General features: G+C 40.3%; 1 protein-coding gene across 5 annotated transcripts in view; it reads right to left on the bottom strand.

The window, feature by feature from the left end:
* ctnna2.L (catenin alpha 2 L homeolog) overlaps positions 1 to 22,990 on the bottom strand; it is a 1,040,499-nt gene that overhangs the window by 875,172 nt on the left and 142,337 nt on the right. For all 5 annotated transcript variants that reach the window (XM_041580668.1, XM_041580677.1, XM_041580652.1 and 2 more), the window contains 1 exon segment: positions 2,420 to 2,615. In XM_041580668.1, coding sequence (XP_041436602.1) covers positions 2,420 to 2,615 — 196 coding nt within the window.

Below are 22,990 nucleotides of genomic sequence, written 5' to 3'. Positions count from 1 at the left end.
GCAGTAAGGGAACGTTTACCCTTTAGATCCTCCTTGTGATACCACAATTTTATTCTGTCAATTTGTTAATCCAACTTGCAAATGAGCTTATGAATTACACATTAATTACTGACTAAATGAGGACATTTCATTGGCTTTTCTTTAAACAAATAGCAAATGTATAGTATAGGGACCTGTTATCCAGAATGTTCGGGACCTGGAATTTTCCAGTTAAGGGATCTTTCTGTAATTTGTATCTTCATACCAAAAGTCTACTAAAAAATAATGTAAACATTAAATCAACCCAACAGGCTGGTTTCGCTTACAATAAGGATTATATAAATATTAGTTTGGATCAAATTCAAGATAGTGTTTTATTATTACAGAGAAAAAGGGCATGTTTTAAAATTTTGGATTATTTGGAGTCTATGGGAGACAACCTTTCTGTAATTCAGAGTTTTCAGGATAATGGATTTCAGGATAATGGATCCAATACCTGTAAGACTAAATGGTTTTTGTCAAAGGACCTAACCATGCCATGTGCCATTGCCCTAAGGCTGTATCTGTGCTATGAAGTCAGCCGTTCTTGATGAATAGTTGGCCTCAGGGGTCTCCACCTTAAATCTCTTAAATTTCAGTTAAAATGTCTTGTTTTATGGTAATGGCATATCTACGACATGAGGCATGTGAATCCCTTCTATTTACAGAAGCCTCCTATCAAAAACATGTGAAATCTGGTACTGCAAGTAGATTTTTATGCTTCTCCGTTTATTGTCATTGATTTGGGTTTTAAAGATACTGGGGCTCATTTATAAACACTGGACAAATTTACGACTGGGCTGTAACACATAACTGCCCAGGTAGAAATTTGCCCAGCTTTTATAAATGACGCCCACTGCTATTGTTCGGATATCCAGACTAAAACAGTAAAAGCATAATTTTTACCCAGAATCAGAATCTCTTAGGCTCTACTCTGTTTCTGTTTCTGTTTCTTTTGGGGCAAAAAAATTAAAGAAAAGAAAATTAAAATTGCTGTTCCATTACTATGCTGCTGTAAAGAGATGTCTGCATATTTATTTCATCATTTAATCATACTCCAGTAGACTGATCTGACTGAGAGCAAATTCATATTTCGGAAAAGGCTTAGAAGCTGCACAGTAGTAGCTGTTATACAAGCTGTGTATGATTTCATACATTCCCCTGCTGGAATCAGAGGCAATTAAATTTCAGTGGCCCAGAAACACACAGGATACCGAAAGAGCTGAAGAAATTGACCGGTGTGCTGATCCAGAACTGCTGCGGCACCTCTTGTGGAGCAAACCTTTCAGTGTGGGTTCTTTTTATGCAGTCTTGCTTACTCAGAGCTTATCCATGCCACAGTGATGCCTGCATGATAGATTATATAGCAACATAGGACCTGTCTTGGGGAAGGGGGATTAAAGCAGGGGGAGCAGAGTAGTAATTATATGTATGGGAGAAGAAGACATTCCATAGATTTATCTGTTTTATAGGAAAAAACTGCACCTATGAGTTAGTAGGGCTCATTTAGCAAAGCCCCACATGCAAGTCCTTAGTGCTTATGTATAGTGATGAGCGAATTTATTCGCCAGCCATGGATTTTCGGCGACATTCCAAATTTCACCATGTGCGAAAATTCACCATGGAAAAATCTGCAGAGAAAAAAAGCCCACAAGAAAAAATGCCCATTGACTAATGCATTAGGACAAAAAAAGTCTCCATAAGAAAAAATGCCCATTGACTTTAATGCATTAAGACAAAAAAAGTCGCCATAAGAAAAAACGCCCATTGACTTTAATGCATTAGGATAAAAAAAGTCGCCAAAAGAAAAAATGCCCATTGACTTTAATGCATTAGGATAAAAAAGTCGCCATAAGAAAAATCAGCCATTGACTAATAAATTAGGACAAAAAAAGTCGCCATAAGAAAAATTGCACATTGACTTTAATGCATTAGGACAAAAAAAGTCGCCATAAGAAAAAATGCACATTGACTTTAATGCATTAGGACAAAAAAAGTCGCCATAAGAAAAAACTCCCATTGACTTTAATGCATTAGGACAAAAAAAGTCGCCATAAGAAAAAACTCCCATTGACTTTAATGAATTAGGACAAAAAGTTGCCATAAGAAAAAACATCCATTGACTTTAATGCATTAGGACAAAAAAGTTGCCGTACGAAAAAATGCTCATTGACTTTAATGCATTTGGAGCGAGAAAAATTGCATTGAAAATTGCAAAAAATGGCTATTGACTTTGCGTTTCGTGAAATTTTCACAAATTCTTTTTTTAAAGTTTCGCACATTTTTTGGCATAGCAAAACGGGACAGATTCGCTCATCAGTACTTTTATATGCCGTCTGGGGCAAAACACCAAATTTCAGGAAACACATTTCAGGAAAAGATATAACAATTGAATGTGCACCTTGTTTCCGGACGTCTTCCACCGCAGAGATCAATTCTTCCTTGAGATCTTGGCTTTCTTTTGCAATCTGCTCGCCCTTCTCCAGGAAGTTCTGGGTGGCCTGTTCCACCGATGCAGCCAGCACGTGCGCCTTTTTCGACCTCCCTTTCTTTTTTCCAGAGGGGCCCTTGTTGCTGGTGTTCACGAGGGTAGTGACCTGGAGCGAGTACAGGACAGAAAGTAAACACATATACTGAGCTAATGAATTTACTGCTCATGCGAAATGGTAATTTCCTCGAACAAGGACAAGAGAGACAAACAATGAGTTCCCTTCTTATATAGAGAGTGCCATCGTATAATTCCCCCCAAACAATTGAAAAATAGTTGTATTTTTAAAGCAATATTTAAATTATGATCTGATTCACATCTGTTCAGTTCATTTATCACCTGTTTTTCCAAATATGTTGGTAGAATATACAGTATATAGAATTGCTTTAAAGGAACACCTTCAGGTTAAATTTTAGAATGGCTAATTCAAAAAATTTTTCAGTTGGCCTTCATTTTTTATTTTTTATGATTTAGCAAACCCTTGAGTGCACTTTAGTTGTGTGAATTATAGTGTGTGACCAGGACTACGTTTGCTTGTATTGTGCCACTGACCAACGTGAACCTGAGCAACTCCCTGCAACTCCCGGTACCTTGTGTTGTTCAGTGTAGCTAAGGATCCAGTCACAGAAAGGTTTTCTTGTAGCAAAATAACTGGTTTATTAACAGTGAACAGTTCAAATGAGGTGCTTTACAGGCACTTTGATGTAATTCAGTGTAATAGAAGCAGAATGCCTGATAGAGGTGAAAGAAGCAAGATATAGATTACCACACTCCTGGGGCAATTCCTCCCATAGAGTAGAGCTTTGTGCATAGGGATCCTCAGCCTGGGGTCTTGTATCTTGTCACCCTGACTGGTCCTCAACTCACCCACTGAAGTCCCTGCACTAGTGGTGGAATCACCAAGGGGTCCTAACCCAACTATTTCTCCTCATTGGAGCAGAAGCTGCTCAATGTCTTCCCTGAGCTTTCCTCTTGCTCCAAGAGTAACTATGGTAAAAATTCCTATCACTAGCTAATCCTAGCTAAAACTATAGTAACTGCCATCCTGTGCCTGTAACAACCTCCCAGAGAGGTGAGGTCCCAGGGAAGACCTTGAGCACATGGGGCTATTTCCGTTTATACTAATAAACACTGCCACCTACTGGGCAACAAGAGCCTGGCGCAAATAACAGTGGACCTAGGGTTGTCACCTTTTAACCCAATAATGACTGGGCAGGGGGCGGAGCCATGACATGGCGGGGCAGGCCATGATGTATAGGGGCGGGGATGTGACATTGAGGGGCAGGGCTATGATGCGGTGATCAGCCAATTGCCAATCATGGGGAATCCTGGCCAGTTTTCCTTATTTGGAAAACTGGGGAGGAAGTTTTGACCAGGGCAGCACTTCAAAATACTGGGCTGTCAGGGTCAAAACTGGATAGATGGCAACCCTAAGTGGGCCCAGGAAGGGAGACAAAGCTGCCTGGGTAAATCTAAAGGACCACTTTAGGCGTCCAAAAATACAAGGGGAACTTTCATGAGTTAACCGTTACCTAAAACTCAGGGTCCCTACAATAGTTTTTAAATTATTTGCTTTCTTCTTCTGACTCGTTCTAACTTTCGAATAGGGGTCACTGACCCCATCTAAAAAACAAATGCTCTGTAAGGCTAAACATGTATTGTTATTACTACTTTTATTTTTCATATTCCTGTTAAGGCCCTCTCCTATTCATATTCCAGTCTCTTATTCAAATCAATGCATGGTTGCTAGGGGAATTTGGACCCTGTCAACCAGAAATTGCAAACTGGAGAGCTGCTGGATAAAAAGCTAAATAACTGAAAAACCACAAATAATAAAAAATTAAAACCAAATTCAAATTGTCTCAGAATATCACTCTCTACAGATTACTAAACGTTACTGTAAAGGTGAATAAAAAGCATTTATTAATAGGTGTCAGTACTCAGTAGTGATGGGCGAATTTATTCACCAGGCGTGAATTTGCGGCAAATTCCCGCGATTCACCTTCGGCGAATAAATTTGTGAAACCACCGGGAAAATTTGCCAACGAAAATTTGTCTGCGTCCAAAAAAAAGGACCCCAGTGTCCGTTTTTTTTGGACACCGGCGCATTTTTGGCAGCAAATTTGCGCCGTCATAAAAATATCATTTTGCGAATTTCGCTGGAATTTTTCGGCGAATCGAAATGCCCCAAATTCGCCCATCACTTGTACTCAGGGCTATTCTGCAGCAGCACTGAGCAATAGCACCCATCAGAAACCTTAATACCCAATGCAAATAGCATGTGGAAGGTTTTCAGTCATCATTGTTTTCCGGGGGTGCTTGCTCCCCCTAGAGCAAGGAAATTTGAAAATAAACAAAAAAAAACAGTTGAAGCCTTATTTCTGAACTTTTTTTCACCTAAATAAATAAACCCTTCCTTATATTACTCATATCATAAATGTTTATTCCTTTTATATTCAGCATCCAATGCTTTAACCACAAGAAATCCCAGGTAGTCCAAAAGGAATAACTACTTTGTTTTTTTAATACCATTTATGGCCTATTAAATGAGACATTTTCTTGAGAGATTACCCACGTAATCAGAAGCTTTTCTAGTTGCTGCCCATTTTGTAACTAAGAGCCGCACAGAACTGCAATTGGGCAAGAAATCAAATGATTACAGGCCTTAAGTGGTTATAGTTTAGTGTAAAATGCAAAGCAGTCGTTGGTGCACTCAGTTCGGACTTTACAATTTCAGCTAATGGAAAGGACCAAAGTCCGGCTGCAGTATTATTAGTGAGAAGCAATGACAGTAATTCTGCTTTACAATTTCCAAGGTTTTTGAGGAAAGCACAAGTTATATGGAGTTATACACCTAGAGCTGATCTGCATTCATATAAAACAAATTCACATCAAATCTGAAGCTGATCTGTGCAGATGAATGCGATGCTGAATTGCACAGGTGATAAAGCAGGCACGCATGTGTAATAATGATGATATACAAATGGCGGCATAGTACTGACCAATCAGTGTGTGTGTTTTAGAAAAGATTTTGTCACAACTTCGACAATTGAACCAAATTTAATTGTTTGTTGAGATTTTAATATATTCCTTTTGGAAATAACGGAATGGGGTACCGGAAATGTCCTATGGCACAAATTTAAACAAAAGTTTGTACTTGAAATGGGACTTTCAACTGCCTTGCTCTGCTTTTAAAAGGAACAAAGGGACTATACACAGACACATTGGGGCAAATTCACTAAGCGCTGAAGCGCCGAAAGCTAGCGTTAATTCGCTAGCGTTTGGCATTTTCGTTACTGCGCAAATTCACTAACGAACGCTGGCGTAGTTTCGCTAGTGTTACTTCGCACCCGTACGCCTGGCGAATTTTCGCTAGCGACGTAACTACGCAAATTCAATAACGCGCACAGTGTACTGAACGCTACCTTTTACGCTAGACTTCCTTCGCCACCTCAGACCTGGCGAAGCGCAATAGAGTAGATAGGGATTGTTTGAAAAAAAGTCAAAATTTTTTCTAAGTCCCAAAAAATGCTGGCGTGTTTTCTACATTATGGGTGATAGGCTGAAAAAGATTGAAAAATTTTTTGGGGCTCCCCTCCTTCCCCCCTACATTTCCTGACTCATGGCAACTTACCTATACAGTGGGCACATGTGTAGGGCAAAATAAAAAATTTTATTTGATGATTTGAAGGTTTTCTAGGCATTTGTAGTGCTGATACGTATTCCTCCATTGAAATTTGAATTTCGCGTCTTATGCAAATTAGCCTTTGCTAGCGTAACTTCGCTTTACATAGCGAATCAACGCTAGTGCAACTTCGCAACCTCAGCTACCCCTGAGCGCAACTTCAGATTTTAGTGAATTTGCGGAGCGCTGGCGAAACTACGCCTGGCGAAGTGCAGCGAAGTTGCGCCTGGTGAAACTACGAATGTTAGTGAATTTGCCCCATTGTCTTACACTTACACACGTCTTACACTACTCCATTTCCTTCCAAAATGTGGGGGATCGCAAACAAAGCTCAGTTGGGAGGGATACATTTGCTCCCTTAGATACTCCTGAAAACCTTTGGGATGAGTTTAGATTCCATATTTAGGGGTTGAACACTTGTCTTAGATATTCTTGGAACTATGGCTGAATGGCTGAAATCTTGATGATTACATACTGTTTGTCTACTAGGAGGCAATTAAAGATTTATTTAATGTGCACATAGTTTGGGCAAGATTCCAGTTCTGACAGCAGCTGGCGCCAACCTCTAAGGTTGTCCTTTAGCGGAATTCCCCTACAGGAGCCTTTATAAGAAAGTGTAGGAGCTGTGCATTTCCTTTTTGGCCAGGAACATCAAGCAGACAGGACTGAAGACTGTTGTGACCAGACCAGGTGGGAGGCTGTTTCTTTCAGGACTAGTAAGTTGTTAGTAGAGGGGTGTGAGCTCACTCTAGAAGTAGTGTATCTGTTCATGACTGTAATGTCTATCAGCCACGAGTAGCCCCGTTAAAAGGAAACTTCTTAAGCTAAGGGGAACCCCTGGCAAATGTTAAAGGGATCCTGTCATCAGAAAACATGTTTTTTTTCAAAACACATGAGTTAATAGTGCTACTCCAGCAGAATTCTGCACTGAAATCCATTTTTCAAAAGAGCAAACAGTTTTTTTTTATATTCAATTTTGAAATCTGACATGGGGCTAGACATTTTGTCAATTTCCCAGCTGCCCCTGGTCATGTGACTTGTGCCTGCACTTTAGGAGAGAAATGCTTTCTAGCAGGCTGCTGTTTTTCCTTCTCAATGTAACTGAATGTGTCTCAGTGAGACATGGGTTTTTACTATTGAGTGTTGTTCTTAGATCTACCAGGCAGCTGTTATCTTGTGTTTGGGAGCTGCTATCTGGTTACCTTCCCATTGTTCTTTTGTTTGGCTGCTGGGGGGGGGGAGGGGGGGTGATATCACTCCAACTTGCAGTACAGCAGTAAAGAGTGATTGAAGTTTATCAGAGCACAAGTCACATGACCAGGGGCAGCTGGGAAATTGACAAAATGTCTAGCCCCATGTCAGATTTCAAAATTGAATATAAAAAAATCTGTTCGCTCTTTTGAGAAATGGATTTCAGTGCAGAATTCTGCTGGAGCAGCACTATTAACTGATTCATTTTTAAAATGTTTTTTTTTTCCCATGACAGTATCCCTTTAAGTTTTGTAGCTGGACTTGACCTGGAAAAGTCTGTAAAACACTGCACAACTGTTTAGGGATGGGCGAATTTTTTCGTCTTGTTTCACCGAAAAAATGACGCCCATAGACTTGTATGGCATTGGGCGTCAAAATAAAAAGATGCGCGTCAGTTTGAGAACTCAATAAGGACACAACTGCACTGCTTCTTACTGTGTTCTGCTCCTCAAGTTGGATTATTTTGCCATTACCAGGTGCACACTGCCATTCTCCAGGGCAGAAGTTCTCCATGCATGATCACTAATGGGCTCTTGGGTCTCTATAGTGCTCGTATGCTTTGGTCCTAATAATAAATGACCCCTTTATCTTCTTCTCTGTCCTATAGTACTTTGTGAGTTTGGATGTCAGTGAAGGACTGCAAGTAACACTGATACATCTTTGCACTGACTATATTGCCCTACTATCTCCATCATCCCTCACTTCTCCCCTTCTTGCCCTACTGCCTTTAACTTGACCTCATCTCTGTGTTTTTTGCCATACTGTTCCCTTCTTGCTCTTCAGTGATCAGTGGAACATCTTGTCCTTTTATACCAGCCCGATACCTCCAATGCTAAGGTGCTATGGTCTTCTTCAAGACAACTAATAAGAACAGGGCAATTTCCTATTTAGACTAAACATCTGAGGAAGACGCATGTTCACTCGACCCCAGAGAATACAAATACAACAATACATACATAAATTATAGCTATTTCATGGTTTTCAACTCACAGAGATTTTTTGGAAGTGTTTATATATTTAGTCAAGAACATTGACACTGTAAGGTATATAATATATGGTTATCACCAGTGTCAACCTATTCACTCTGCCCGTACTATGTCACCCTGGTCATGTAAATTAAATTATTATTTGGACATGATAACAGAGAAAAGCACAGGATTGTGAGAACAAAAATATCAATAATTATTCAGACAGTCGCTCCATGTAAATGCCAGTGCTCATGTTTAACCATTCTTTGCTCCTTCTCCTAATGGATCAGCAAACTGCAGGGAACAGCCAACGACCTGAATGGAGGGAGAGCTGACATTTCGGCATAATGCCGTTTTCTCCCAGTTATAATGCCATCCTTCCACTTGAATGCCCTGTCTTATTGCCTCGCTGATTAGACTAATAGCATTCATCTCTCTGCCATGCATCCTACTCACTGAGAACCTCAGAGAAACGACGCCATAAAACAAGTGCCGAGGAGAGGAGAAGCTGCCACTTGGGGAATTATATCTGTCAGGCGTTGAGAAATGTACATTCAGAATTCCGAAAAATATTCAGCTTCAGCTTTTCTCAAATGTATTGTTTCTCCCGTGTCAGACTATGAAATTTTGGAAATGTCATTTGGGGCAAAAGACTGGATTCATTAGGAAACAAAGAAATATGAAAGAGGTATAAAGATTATATAATGAATTGATGATGACTTCTTTTTTACATTTACAAAACTGTATAGCCAAAGCACTTTATTTGAGTACATATAACATAATTTTTGGGGGCACAGACCCCTGAACTTTTAACACTTTTAGTTGTATAAAATTAATCTGCTACAATGTATTTTAGTTTATCTAGGAAAGAAAACTATTTGATACAATATCACCAACTTCATAGTAACATAGTTAAATCAGGTTGAAAAAAGACAAAGTCCATCAAGTTCAACCCCTCCAAATAAAAACCCAGCATCCACACACACCCCTCCCTACTTTTATATAAATTATATCTACCCATATCTATACTAACTATAGAGTTTAGTATCACAATAGCCTTTGATATTATGTCTGTCCAAGAAATCATCCAAGTCCCTCTTATAGTCATTAACTGAATCAGCATCACAACATCACCCGGCAGTGCATTCCCCAACCTCACTGTCCTGACTGTGAAGAACCCCCTACGTTGCTTCAAATGAAAGTTCTTTTCTTCTAGTCTGAAGGGGAGGCCTCTGGTACGGTGATCCACTTTATGGGTTAAAAGGTCCCCTGCCATTTGTCTATAATGTCCTCTAATGTACTTGTAAAGTGTAATCATGTCCCCTCGCAAGCACCTTTTTTCCAGAGAAAACAATCCCAACCTTGACAGTCTCCCCTCATTATTTAAGTCTTTCACACCTATAACCAGTTTAGTTGCACTTAGTCTCTGCACTCTCTCCAGCTCATTTATATCCCTCTTAAGGACTGGAGTCCAAAACTGCCCCCATACTCCAGATGAGGCCTCACCAGGGACCTATAAAGAGGCATAATTATATTTTCATCCCTTGAGTTAATGCCCTTTTTTTTATACAAGACAGAACTTTATTTGCTTTAGTAGCCACAGAATGACACTGCCCAGAATTAGACAACTTGTTATCTACAAAAACCCCTAGATCCTTCTCAGTTAGCTATTACACACTCCCTTCCCAGAGACTATTATCCACTGTTACTATAGGCACCATCTCTCCCTACTATACCTGCTATCTCACAGTCACACTCCCTTCCCAGAGACTATTATCCACTGTTACTATAGGCACCATCTCTCCCTACTATACCTGCTATCCCACAGTCACACTCCCTTCCCAGAGACTATTATCCCACTGTTACTATAGGCACCATCTCTCCCTACTATACCTGCTATCTCACAGTCACACTCCCTTCCCAGAGACTATTATCCACTGTTACTATAGGCACCATCTCTCCCTACTATACCTGCTATCCCACAGTCACACTCCCTTCCCAGAGACTATTATCCACTGTTACTATAGACACCATCTCTCCCTACTATACCTGCTATCTCACAGTCACACTCCCTTCCCAGACACTATTATCCACTGTTACTATAGGCACCATCTCTCCCTACTATACCTGCTATCCCACAGTCATACTCCCTTCCCAGAGACTATTATCCACTGTTACTATAGGCACCATCTCTCCCTACTATACCTGCTATCCCACAGTCACACTTCCTTCCCAGAGACTATTATCCACTGTTACTATAGGCACCATCTCTCCCTACTATACCTGCTATCCCACGGTCACACTCCCTTCCCAGAGACTATTATCCACTGTTACTATAGGCACCATCTCTCCCTACTATACCTGCTATCCCACAGTCACACTCCCTTCCCAGAGACTATTATCCACTGTAACTATAGACACCATCTCTCCCTACTATACCTGCTATCCCACAGTCACACTCCCTTCCCAGAGACTATTATCCACTGTTACTATAGGCACCATCTCTCCCTACTATACCTGCTATCCCACAGTCACACTCCCTTCCCAGAGACTATTATCCCACTGTTACTATAGGCACCATCTCTCCCTACTATACCTGCTATCCCACAGTCACACTCCCTTCCCAGAGACTATTATCCCACTGTTACTATAGATACCATCTCTCCCTACTATACCTGCTATCCCACAGTCACACTCCCTTCCCAGAGACTATTATCCACTGTTACTATAGACACCATCTCTCCCTACTATACCTGCTATCCCACAGTCACACTCCCTTCCCAGAGACTATTATCCCACTGTTACTATAGATACCATCTCTCCCTACTATACCTGCTATCCCACAGTCACACTCCCTTCCCAGAGACTATTATCCACTGTTACTATAGGCACCATCTCTCCCTACTATACCTGCTATCCCACAGTCACACTCCCTTCCCAGAGACTATTATCCCACTGTTACTATAGGCACCATCTCTCCCTACTATACCTGCTATCCCACAGTCACACTCCCTTCCCAGAGACTATTATCCCACTGTTACTATAGGCACCATCTCTCCCTACTATACCTGCTATCCCACAGTCACACTCCCTTCCCAGAGACTATTATCCACTGTTACTATAGGCACCATCTCTCCCTACTATACCTGCTATCCCACAGTCACACTCCCTTCCCAGAGACTATTATCCCACTGTTACTATAGGCACCATCTCTCCCTACTATACCTGCTATCCCACAGTCACACTCCCTTCCCAGAGACTATTATCCCACTGTTACTATAGGCACCATCTCTCCCTACTATACCTGCTATCCCACAGTCACACTCCCTTCCCAGAGACTATTATCCCACTGTTACTATAGGCACCATGTCTCCTTATTATACCTGCTATCTCTAGCACACACACACACATACACACAATAAATCAAATAATATATTTGTAGTCTGTTATTATTTTATGAATGCATGATTTGTTCCTGTGATTCACCATTGCTAATGGTAACTATTGATAGATCTTTTTTATTTAAAAACTCCTTGTCCTTGCAACAATTTAGGAACTATAGCTTTCCATGTGTGGCCTGTCTAGAGTTTGCCCCATTTTGCCACATATCACTCCCTTGAGGCTGCCTGACTGTTATCTTATGAACTTTGATGTCCTTTTAAATGTGGAGCTCCTTCGGTCAGCACTAATTGAATGGCGGTTGACTTGTTTTGTTTGGGAAGAGCATTCCAAAGCAACAATATAATAATTGGTAAAAAAAAGAATTTGAAACCAATCTAGTGCCCACGCCACACTTGTTCTGACCTCTAGTCTTGTGAACAGCTAAAATCAATTCTTTGCCTGTCATCAGATCTATAAAAGTGTGTGCGACACAGCTTGTGCTCTGCTAATAATGAGGCTCATGGCTCAATCAAACTCAATGGTCATCGGCCTGAATTATAATTAACATCAGTCAAGTTGTAATGTTCTTTCCTTGGCAAGTCCATTTGTTGTCATGGGGATATGAATCGGGCAGTAATGCAATCAGACCTCAAAATTTTATAAGATATATTTCTAGGATTTTCAGAGTCAAAGTAGAAACTAGAGCAAGTAATATCTTCACCAGTGTGCCTTGGAGACATCATGGAAAGATCCAGTATATTGTCCCAATATATTTAATTTTCTTCAAGCTGTACTGTTTTATTTTTGCATATGTCTGTTAATAGGCAAGTACAGATCGCTTTGTACTACTGGATATACAGGTATGGGACCTGTTTTTCAGAATGTTTGAGATCTGGGTTTTTCTGGATAATGGGATCTTTGAATATTTTGTATCTTTATACCTTAAGCCTACTTAAAAAACATTTATACATTAACTAAACCCAATAGGATTGTTTTCCCTTTAATAGTGATTCATTAGTTGTCTTTTTATTTCAAGGAAAAGGACAATGATGTTTAAAAAGTTCAATCATTTGATTAAAATGGAGTCTATGGGAGATGGCCTTCACATAAATCTGAGCTTTCTGGGTAATGGGCTTCCGGATAACATATCCCATACCTGTATATAATATACTGTATGATGAACAAGCCATATGAGAAAGTAAAGGCAGAACACTTGACAGTACTGAGGAAGACCCACTTTTTTGGCCAAAATAGACCGATATGAACATTTAGTCTTAGAGAGAATGAACAGAGCTTGTAGAGAGGACACGCAGAGCCAGCATAACATCCATGGTGTCCTACATTCAAAGTGTGATGGGATTTTTCCACCCTTTCAATCGATAGACCAGGGGTCCCCAAACTTATAATGAATTGTAAAAAGAGTTGGGGCAACACAAGCATGAAAAAAAGGGAAAAATGTTCCTGCGGGTGTCAAATAAGGGCTATGATTGGCTCCTTGGTAGTCCCTATGTGGACTGGCAGCCTAAAGAAGACTCTGTTTGGCAGTGCACCTGGTTTTTATGCAAACAAAACTTGCCTCCAAGCCATGAATTTAAAAATAAGCCGCCACTTTGAGGCCACAGGGAGCAACAGCCTAGGGTTTGGTGAGCAGCATGTTGCTCAAGAGCTACTGGTTTGGGATCACTGTGATAGACAATGCCTGCCCAACTGCATTCATAGCTTGTCAGAGAAAGTTTAGTTATGATTCCATTAACATGGTGAAAATAGCTACAAAACCAGGGCTGGACTTACATACGCCCTACGCCCACTGCCGTTTGTCACCCCTGTCCCCTCCCCTTTATTTTCATCATCAGGGCCAGAGCAATGGGGATAAGCGCACAGGAAATGTAAAAAACGATTGTATCTCCTGCTCATCCCCAGTGTTTTTGAACCAATGTGGGTGTGGTTGGGCAGCATGCCGCCCCCTCAAATCTTGCTGCCCCAGGCCTGACCCTTGATGGCCTTTACACAAATATGGGCCTGTACAAAACATAGAATGACCTTAATGCTATGGAGAACATACATTGGCCAACCTGCCAAGGGGCAGATTCACTAAAGGGTAAAGTGACTAACGCTAATGAAGAACCAGCGTGACATCATTTTGTTACTTTGCAGATTTAACGGGCACAGGCGGAACTTCACTAGAGAAGGAGATAGGCTCTAGCGGTAATTTGCTCCCTTACGTCTGGCGAAGTTGCGCTCTGGCGCGTGAACGGACGTAAGTTACGTAACTACGCAAATTCACTAAGATGCAGATTTTACTGAATGTTTCCACTTGCACCAGATTTGCCTTCGCCACCTTAGACCAGGCGAAGTGCAATAGAGTAGATAGGAGTTCCTCAAAAAATAGTTTAAAATTTTTCTAAGTCCCAATTTTTCTTTTTTCAGGGTGATAGGCTGCAAAAGATCATAAATATTTTCTGGGGTAACTGTCTTCCCCCCTACATTTCCTAACATGTGGCACATAAACTATACACTGGGCTCATGTGTAGGGCAATATAACAACTTTATTTTATTTTATTAAGGTTCCCTGGGCTTGTGTAGTGTAATTGCAACATATACGTCCATTCAACTTTAACTTCCCGCCGTATGCAAATTAGCCAACGCAACTTTTGCCGCAGTAACGCTAGTGCAACTTCGCCAGCGCTCAGCACCCTGGACGCAACTTCGGATTTTAGCGAATTACTGTTGTCTTGGCGAATCGACGCCTGGTGAAGTGTTGCGATGTGAACAAACCGGATGCTAGCGCAAATCCGGTGCCCCAAGTTTCTGACCAATAGAACTGAAGGTTAAAGGGATGGATATTGTGCAGTTTGTCCAGCTGCTGGAATATCCAAATACTAATTTACTGGTGATGATGGTCCAATTTAGCAGATCCTTTTCAAATTTTCAATTCTTTTCAGACAGAATGATCTTTTGAAATGGCCCTTCTGAGATGCCATACAAGCCAAGATGATCAGGTTGTATAGTAAAACCTGTCTGGAATGTTCCAATAAATCTGGGGGGAGTCTGCAAGCATGTATAAGAAATGACTCATAATGGTAACACTAGACTAATCACATTGGTTTATAGATTGACGTAATTTTTTCATCCCTACTAAACTGTTAAGATTGGTTTACCCGAACATTTCCAGATTCCATCTACCGTATATGCCTTTGTGGGCTCTGCTGGTTTTTTGTTCGAATTCTCCCCAGAATTGCCTAAAAAGCGTTTGTTTCTGGTGCCTGAGGCAATCTGATAAAAAATAACTTGCCCACAGCTACACAATGCTCTGTGAATCCAAAGTCATTTCCTCATATGATGCAAAAAACCTTCCAGTTTAATTGGTTTTACAGAGATTAAAATGCAAGGAAATTAGTGCAGAGGCAATGGCTCTTCCAGTTCTTTCCCCTTGTCTCTTTCCATACTTATACTGTATAACTCTATATATCAGATACCTATCTACTGCTACCAATCCCTATTTCTGTAGTACTGTAGTTATTTATTGAAACTCAAATTAATCTATTTTTTTATTAAAACAGAGTCGACCTAAGTCCCATCCTCAAATGTAACTAAATTTAAAATAATTCTTCTTGAAAAAGTCAAAGTGAAAAAATGTTGTCCATCAATTCGAATTGTATGATTGACACTCCGAAAACTCAACTTTATCAAATTGTCTCTGTAAAAAATCGACTTTCTCTTATTACCGGACAAAAACCCAGACGTTGGGCCAGATTCAATTCAGTGAGAAAAAGGTTCATCACGTGAAAACTCATGGATGAGATTCTGTTTGAGTTGCAATTCAATTCAGAAAAAACGTATCTCACGTATAAAACGCTATTGAAGTCTGTGGGCAAAAAACTGGAACTGGATTCGGAGAAAAGTTTTTCTCCTCTAATTGAATCACGTCCATGAGTTTTTATGTGATAAACCATGAGATAATTTTTCCTCACTGAATTGAATTTGGCCCATTATCTGTTGGTGGTCAGATTTATTATTAGTTGTTGTAGTGTAATAATAGATACCACTACCAGTCGACCAGAGAGAATGTCAAAAATTTCAGATGTTTTTAAGAAATTGGCAACATCTATCGAAAAAGCAGCTGTAGCATTGGGAATAGGAGGTTCTCTAACAATTGGCCCGATTCAATGTAGTGGAAAAAAGTCATCTCACGTGAAAACTTGGAACCCCTATATCATTTTATGTGGTGTGGGGAGCGACATTGCACTAATACAGTGATCCCCAACCAGTAGCTCGTGAGTAACATGTTGCTCTCCAACCCCTTGGATGTTGCTCCCAGTGGCCTCAAAGCAGGAGCTTATTTTTGAATTCCAGGCTTGGAGGCAAGTTTTAGTTGCATAAAAAACAGATGAACTGCCAAACAGAGCCTCAATGTAGGTTGACGATCCACATAGGGGGCTACTAAATAGCCAATCACAGCCCTTATTTGGCACCCCAGGAACATGTTTCATGCTTGTGATGCTCCCCAACTCCTTTTACTTTTGAATGTTGCTCACGGATTCTAAAGGTTAGGGATCCCTGCACTAATGCTGTTAAGGTTACTGTAATATAAAATTTGGAGGTACCACTAGCCTTTTGTTGGGAACCACTAATACCACTGTACCTTTATATTTCTGTAATGACTGTGTTATGTAATGACTTATCTTATTGGTACCTGCTCCCCTTTACTGTATAATAAGCTTGGGATGCCAGTACTCACTGACTTTGGCTGTTCAGAATGTTCTTGGGATGCCAGAACTAGTTATGCATTGAATCCACTATTTTGGATTCGGCCAAACCCCCAAAATCCTTCGCAAAACATTCGCCTGAATATTGAACCAGAGTCTAATCCTAATTTGCATATGCAAATTAGGGGTGGGAAGGGGAAAACATTTTTTACTTCCTTGTTTTGAGACAAAAAGTCACATGTTTCCCCTCCTCGCCCCTATGGTTCGGCCTGGGAAAAGGATTCAGACAAGGCTGATTCCCGAACCGAATCCTGGATTTGGTGCATCCCTAGCCAGAACCTCACACTATAATGCATTTGTAGTGCTTCTCGCTGTTTTATGTGCTTTGGATGCTACTAATCATTGTGCTCAATGCACCATTGCTAACGGCCTACTTCTGACCAGAGCAGGAAATATTCAGTGACGTTTTTATATGAGAAGAACATACTCCTTGCCATTCAAATTGTGCTGCAAAATCTGCATAAAGAAAATTCACATTTCCCATTAAATGTTAAAAAATGACATGAAGGCCTTGTTTATCAAAACCCGAATTTAAAGTATTTGTATAAAAAAAAGTCAGAGCAAATTATCAGCAAACTGATGGGAGCTTATTTATTGTTAAAAAAAAGCACAATTTATTCAGATCTGGGACAAACTCAATAAAATCGAGCAAAAATCCCAATTGCATGATTTTTTCGGATTTTTTTCTCTCTTGTCAGATTTTTTTGGATTTTTGCCTAAAAAGCCAGAAATAGTTTGATTTTCAGGCTAAATTCAGTGCAGATCACACAAACTTCCAAAAAGAATAGGGACCTCTTCCACTTCATCTTATATACAACCTCGGCAGGTCTGAGATGCCGGATTTTGAATTTGGACTTTTTCCATCTTCGGGGTATAATAAATCTTGAAAAGTTTGAGGTTTCTTTTCCACTAAAGATATTTAAAAAAAAATTAAAAAAAAAATAATTTTTTAGTTTTTTGCATTCAGACTTTAGTAGATAACTCTCAAAATGCTGTAGTTTCCTGCTGGTGGCCTCATAAAGAACAGTCAAAAGTTTGAAAGTCAAAAAGGTCTTTTTTTATTTTAAAGCATTGAAATTCATGGTCAGTTTATATTCTTTCTTTTTTTTTTTTTCTTTCTTTTATAAATAGCAGAAATCCAGATGATATTGACAGGAATTTCCTTTTCACTGATTAAGTTGAGACAGATGAGAGTAAAGGAATCTATAAAATGTGAGCAGTGCAGACTCACCATCAGGAGGGCCTGGCTGGGAGGTATTGAGTGAAGAAGATGAAAGTCTAAATTGCTCTTGTACTATCGGTATAGGAAACAAGTGTTCTACACAGAGAGTCCATTCTCAGCCTGTTTTAACAAATATTTATTGTTAACAAAACCAGGGCTTTGCCCTCTGCAAAACACTAAACAATTCTATAAACAATACAGGGAGATGAAAACATTACACATTGCCTGCACAGAAATGAGTGTTATCTTTAAAGGGATACTGTCATGGGAAACATTTTTTTTTTCAAAATGAATCTGTTAATAGTGATGCTCCAGCAGAATTCTGCACTGAAATCCATTTCTCAAAAGAGCAAACAGATTTTTTTATATTCAATTTTGAAATCTGACACGGGGCTAGACATATTGTCAATTTCCCAGCTGCCCCAAGTCATGTGACTTGTGCTCTGATAAACTTCAATCACTCTTTACTGCTGTACTGCAAGTTGGAGTGATATCACCCCCCTCCCTTTTCCCCCCAGCAGCCAAACAAAAGAACAATGGGAAGGTAACCAGATAACAGCTCCCTAACACAAGATAACAGCTGCCTGGTAGAGCTAAGAACAACACTCAATAGTAAAATCCAGGTCCCACTGAGACACATTCAGTTACATTGAGAAGGAGAAACAGTAGCCTGCCAGAAAGCATTTCTCTCCTAAAGTGCAGGCACAAGTCACATGACCAGGGGCAGCTGGGAAATTGACAAAATGTCTAGCCCCATGTCAGATTTCAAAATTGAATATAAAAAAATCTGTTTGCTCTTTTGAGAAATGGATTTCAGTGCAGAATTCTGCTGGAGTAGCAATATTAACTGATGCATTTTGAAAAAAACATGTTTTCCGATGACAGTATCCCATTAAAGTGATACTGTCATGGCAAAAACTGTTTTTTTTTTTAAAATCAGTTAATAGTGCTGCTCCAGCAGAATTCTGCTATGAAATCCATTTCTCAAAAGAGCAAACAGATTTATTTATATTTAATTTTGAAATCTGACATGGGGCTAGACACATTCTTAGTTTCCCAGGTGCCTCCAGTCATGTGACTTATGCTCTGATAAACTTCAGCCACTTTTTACTGCTGTAGTGCAAGTTGGAGTGACATTACCCCCCCCAGCAGCCTAACAACAGAACAATGGGAAGGTAACCAGATAACAGCTCCCTAACACAAGATAACAGTTACCTGGTAGATCTAAGAACAGCACTCAATAGTAAAATCCAGGTCCCACTGAGACACATTCAGTTACATTTAGTAGGAGAAACAACAGCCTGCCAGAAAGCAGTTCCATCCTAAAGTGCTGGCTCTTTCTGAAAGCACATGACCAGGCAAAATGACCTGAGATGCACCTACACGCCAATATTACAACTACAACTACATCACAAAAATCATGATCAGAATCCCTTTAATCTTTCAACACAGATATTGACCTAGCATCTAGACTACTAGACAGACTGTGTGAAGGAGTAACCATAACACTATGGGCCAGATTCAATTCAGTGAGAGAAAGTAATCTCCTGGTTTATCACGTGAAAACTCATGAACGACATTTGATTTCAGGAGAAAAAACTTTCTCCAAATTCAATTCTAGTTTTTACCCCATAGAATCTAATGGAGTTTTCACATGAAAAAGGTTTATCATGTGAAAAGTAAAGGATGAAATTCAATTCGAGATGCAAGTCAATTCACAAAAAATATTTCTCACTGTTTATGACACGAAAACTCTATTGAAGTCTATGAGAAAAAGTTGAAACTGAATTTGGAGAAAAGTTTTCCTCCTCGAATTGAATCCCATCCATGAGTTTTCATGTGCCAAACCATGATATAGTACAGATATAGTCAATGTAGGGATGTGGAAATTTAGACACACTTACACATTATTGACAGGCACATCCATAGTAGTATGGACGACTAAGTGGGTCCTGATGGGGATCTTGTGCTTATGTAACCCCTGTAGTTCTCACAGTGTACACTAGATGGCACTGTGCAGTAATATATAGGTCTTGGGAACCATGAGGTCTGGGTCCATTACTTTAGCCCTATCAAGCAGGCTGGAAGGGAATGGGTATTGTGATCCTAGGAGCCCTAGTAAATAGATTAGCATACTCTGTCATAGATCACTCTAGGAGTGATAGATAGCTTAGGTAGTTGAGCAGCTCAAAGGTTAGATGAGGAGACATTAGAGGGATTAAGATCCTGGGTAGGGATGGGCGAATTTTTTCGCCTTGTTTCGCCGAAAAAATGACTCCCATAGACTTGTATGGCGCCGTGCGTCAAAAAAATTTGCTGTGCAACAAAATTTCGCTGGCGGCAATTTTTTGTCGAAATGAAACAGGTCAAATTTGCCCATCCCTAATCCTAATAGCGCAGAAGTAGGGACAAAGTGTGGAGCCTAGGGATGATAGGATTTCCCCTAGATGCCAACTCAAGAGATCCTGAAAGCTGGCTGTACCTTTCACATTACTACTACCTCTGCTGACATGAACCTTTGCCTGTAGGGATCCAGCCCAATGCCTGGTGCTGTGAGTATTTACTTCCTTTATGCTATCTGATTGTTCTGAATACTCCTTTGTGGATCTGTGCTATTGTTTATAAATATACCGTTCTGGTTAAGCGTTAAAGAACTGCTGGCGCCCATTTATTGTGCGATTGAACCTGATTACAGTTGCACTACACCCTGCCTCCACCCCGTTGCGAGGGCTTACCCCTGAGAGAGAGGGCCTCATTTGTGGTATTACCCCTGACTGAAAGTAGCTAAAACTGACCACAGTAAAGTCCGTTTGCTATAGCGCTACAAAGTCTGTGGGAAAAAGTTGTAACTGAATTTGGAGAAAAGTTTTTCCTCCTCGAATCGAATCTCATCCATGAGTTTTCATTTGCCAAACCATGATATAGTGTTTTCTTGCTGAATTGACTCTGGCCCAAACTGTGAGATAAGTTTTTCTGAATTGAATTGCATCTCAAATTGAATTTCATCCATGGCTTTCTCACTGAATTGAATCTGGCCCAATTAGTGAAATTTAAGTCTAACACATAGGTCACAACCTTTGAATCTTAAAAAGCAAGACTATTTAGATCTCTTCCTTAACTACCTGGCCACACCCAGCTACCATTAGTCACCCCCAGCCCCACTGTAGTGCCACACACTTTCTGGTAAATGCCCCTGAGGTCCATGATTCACAATTGGCATGACCAATGGAGGTCATGCTTACAGTAGAGGCTAGCCGTGCTCTTGAGAAGCTGTGGTCTGTAGTATCATACCATTTCACTTCCAAAGTAGGTAAACTCCTTTTAGAATCAACCAAAGTCCAATTTCTGACCATATCACTTCCAAAGTATGCAAACTCCTTTCAGAAGCAACCTCAACATATACCAAAGACCAACATTGCTGGATGGATTAGATAGTCTGACCATATCACTTCCAAAGTAGGTGACCTTCTTTCAGAATCAATATTACTGGAGGGATCATAAACCCTGACCATATTACTTATAAAGTAGATAACCTCCTTTCAGAATTGACCTCAACATATGCCAAAACAGTATTAGGGGCCGGGTCAGCACTTTCAAAGTAGATAACCTACTTTCAGAATCAACCTCAACCTACACCAAAGCTCAGCATAACTGGACGGGTCATACATTTTGACCATATCACTTCCAAAGTAGGTGACCTTCTTTCAGAATCAACGTCAACATATGTCAAAGCAACAGGCTGTTTCAGATCTGGCAGTCATTCTGAGTTGGGTTAGCATAGTCTTCATACAGAGTTGGGCTGGCCTGCCGACAATTCTAATCAAGCATTCTCCACAGATGCAATGTGACATTATTTAAGGGGATCTCTTTATGGGCCTCAGTTAAGGAACCATTTTCTTGTACAAGAGGTCTATAGCTTTTATGTACAAGTAAGTATCAGCATGGGTCCTGCATGTCAGGTTACTTCTTGGTACAGTCTTGTAGATATCTTTTCTGCCACTTATTTTTTAGTACTAAAGTCCTTTTGAAGAGCACACTTCCATGCATCCCACACAAAGCACCTTTGATTACCAAAAACATAATTACAATTTACAATCTTCCCAAAGCCCCCGAGCTCGGAGATAAGAAAAGGCGGAGGTGAAGCCCTGACGGCCTTGTGAGGTTTTCTCTAGGTTTTCTGCATTTTCTGGAGAGAACTCCCTATCTATTTTCCAAGTGAATGCACACACTGTCCCACTTTGCTTTCTCTTTACAGAGTTGCAGCCTGGGCTGCATTTAGATTTCGTGCAGTGAATAGATTAAAGCTGCCATTTAACGAGAACAGATATTAGAAGGTTATCACTTGTCATTTCTAAAAAGGGAGTAGGTACATCAGTTTTCTCGCAACAACAGTGGAGCACAGATAAGGGGGAGAATTCTACACAATAAACTAGACTACAAGTACTTTACTAGGTTTGATTTGTAAAGTAACATCTTTTAGTAAACTCTATAGCAGATGGCTAGCAGAATTCAGTGCCAGATAGGACAGCATATTGCAGGTGACAGTCAATGGAAAGAAAGGTGGTATAATTAATGAGTTCTTCATTGTGCATCTAATTGCAACAAAGCAATATTTGTAATGACGTGGAGAAATATTCAATAGAAATAAAGTGTTTGGATAAAAATCTAGCTTGGCAATAAACATTATGGAACTTATTCAATATCTCTGAGGCTTTGCACCTGCCTCACAATCCTTTATATATAATTTAATCCTATGCGGCGATGCTTGACAAGCCATGACTGTTGTGACTCAATCCTGGCCCAGGAACACAGTTCATAGTGTGAGGTTCTGGTATTGCCTCACCTGTCAATCCCAGAGAAGAAAGAAACACATTTGATTAGAAGACAACCGGCTTCAGATTGAGGTTCTTTAACCTTCATCTGCCTTTCCAACCCCCTTCGTAAAGATGCTGCTGCTCCGGATTTCAGCCCCCAAATGCCTGAAGTATGAGTTTTTCTTCTATAAAAATATATTGTTTCCGTCCCTAGTTAAGCTTTTAGCCTTCTGTAGAGTAAGAGTGAGTAAATAATAATGGCCATTCCCCCTGGCTGCTGCACAATATGGGGATGCCACAGAGCATTAGATGGATAATGAGAGCACTAACGCTTTCTTCCTATGTCATTTCCTGGCACTCCTGCCTTCACCTGGAGCCGACTCAATTGCTTTCCTTA

This window comes from Xenopus laevis, chromosome 1L (genome assembly GCF_017654675.1).
Source record: "Xenopus laevis strain J_2021 chromosome 1L, Xenopus_laevis_v10.1, whole genome shotgun sequence".
Classification (NCBI taxonomy): Eukaryota; Metazoa; Chordata; class Amphibia; order Anura; family Pipidae; genus Xenopus; species Xenopus laevis.
The sequence above is the reverse complement of the archived record's forward strand: the minus strand, read 5'-3'. Positions and strand labels throughout refer to the sequence as shown.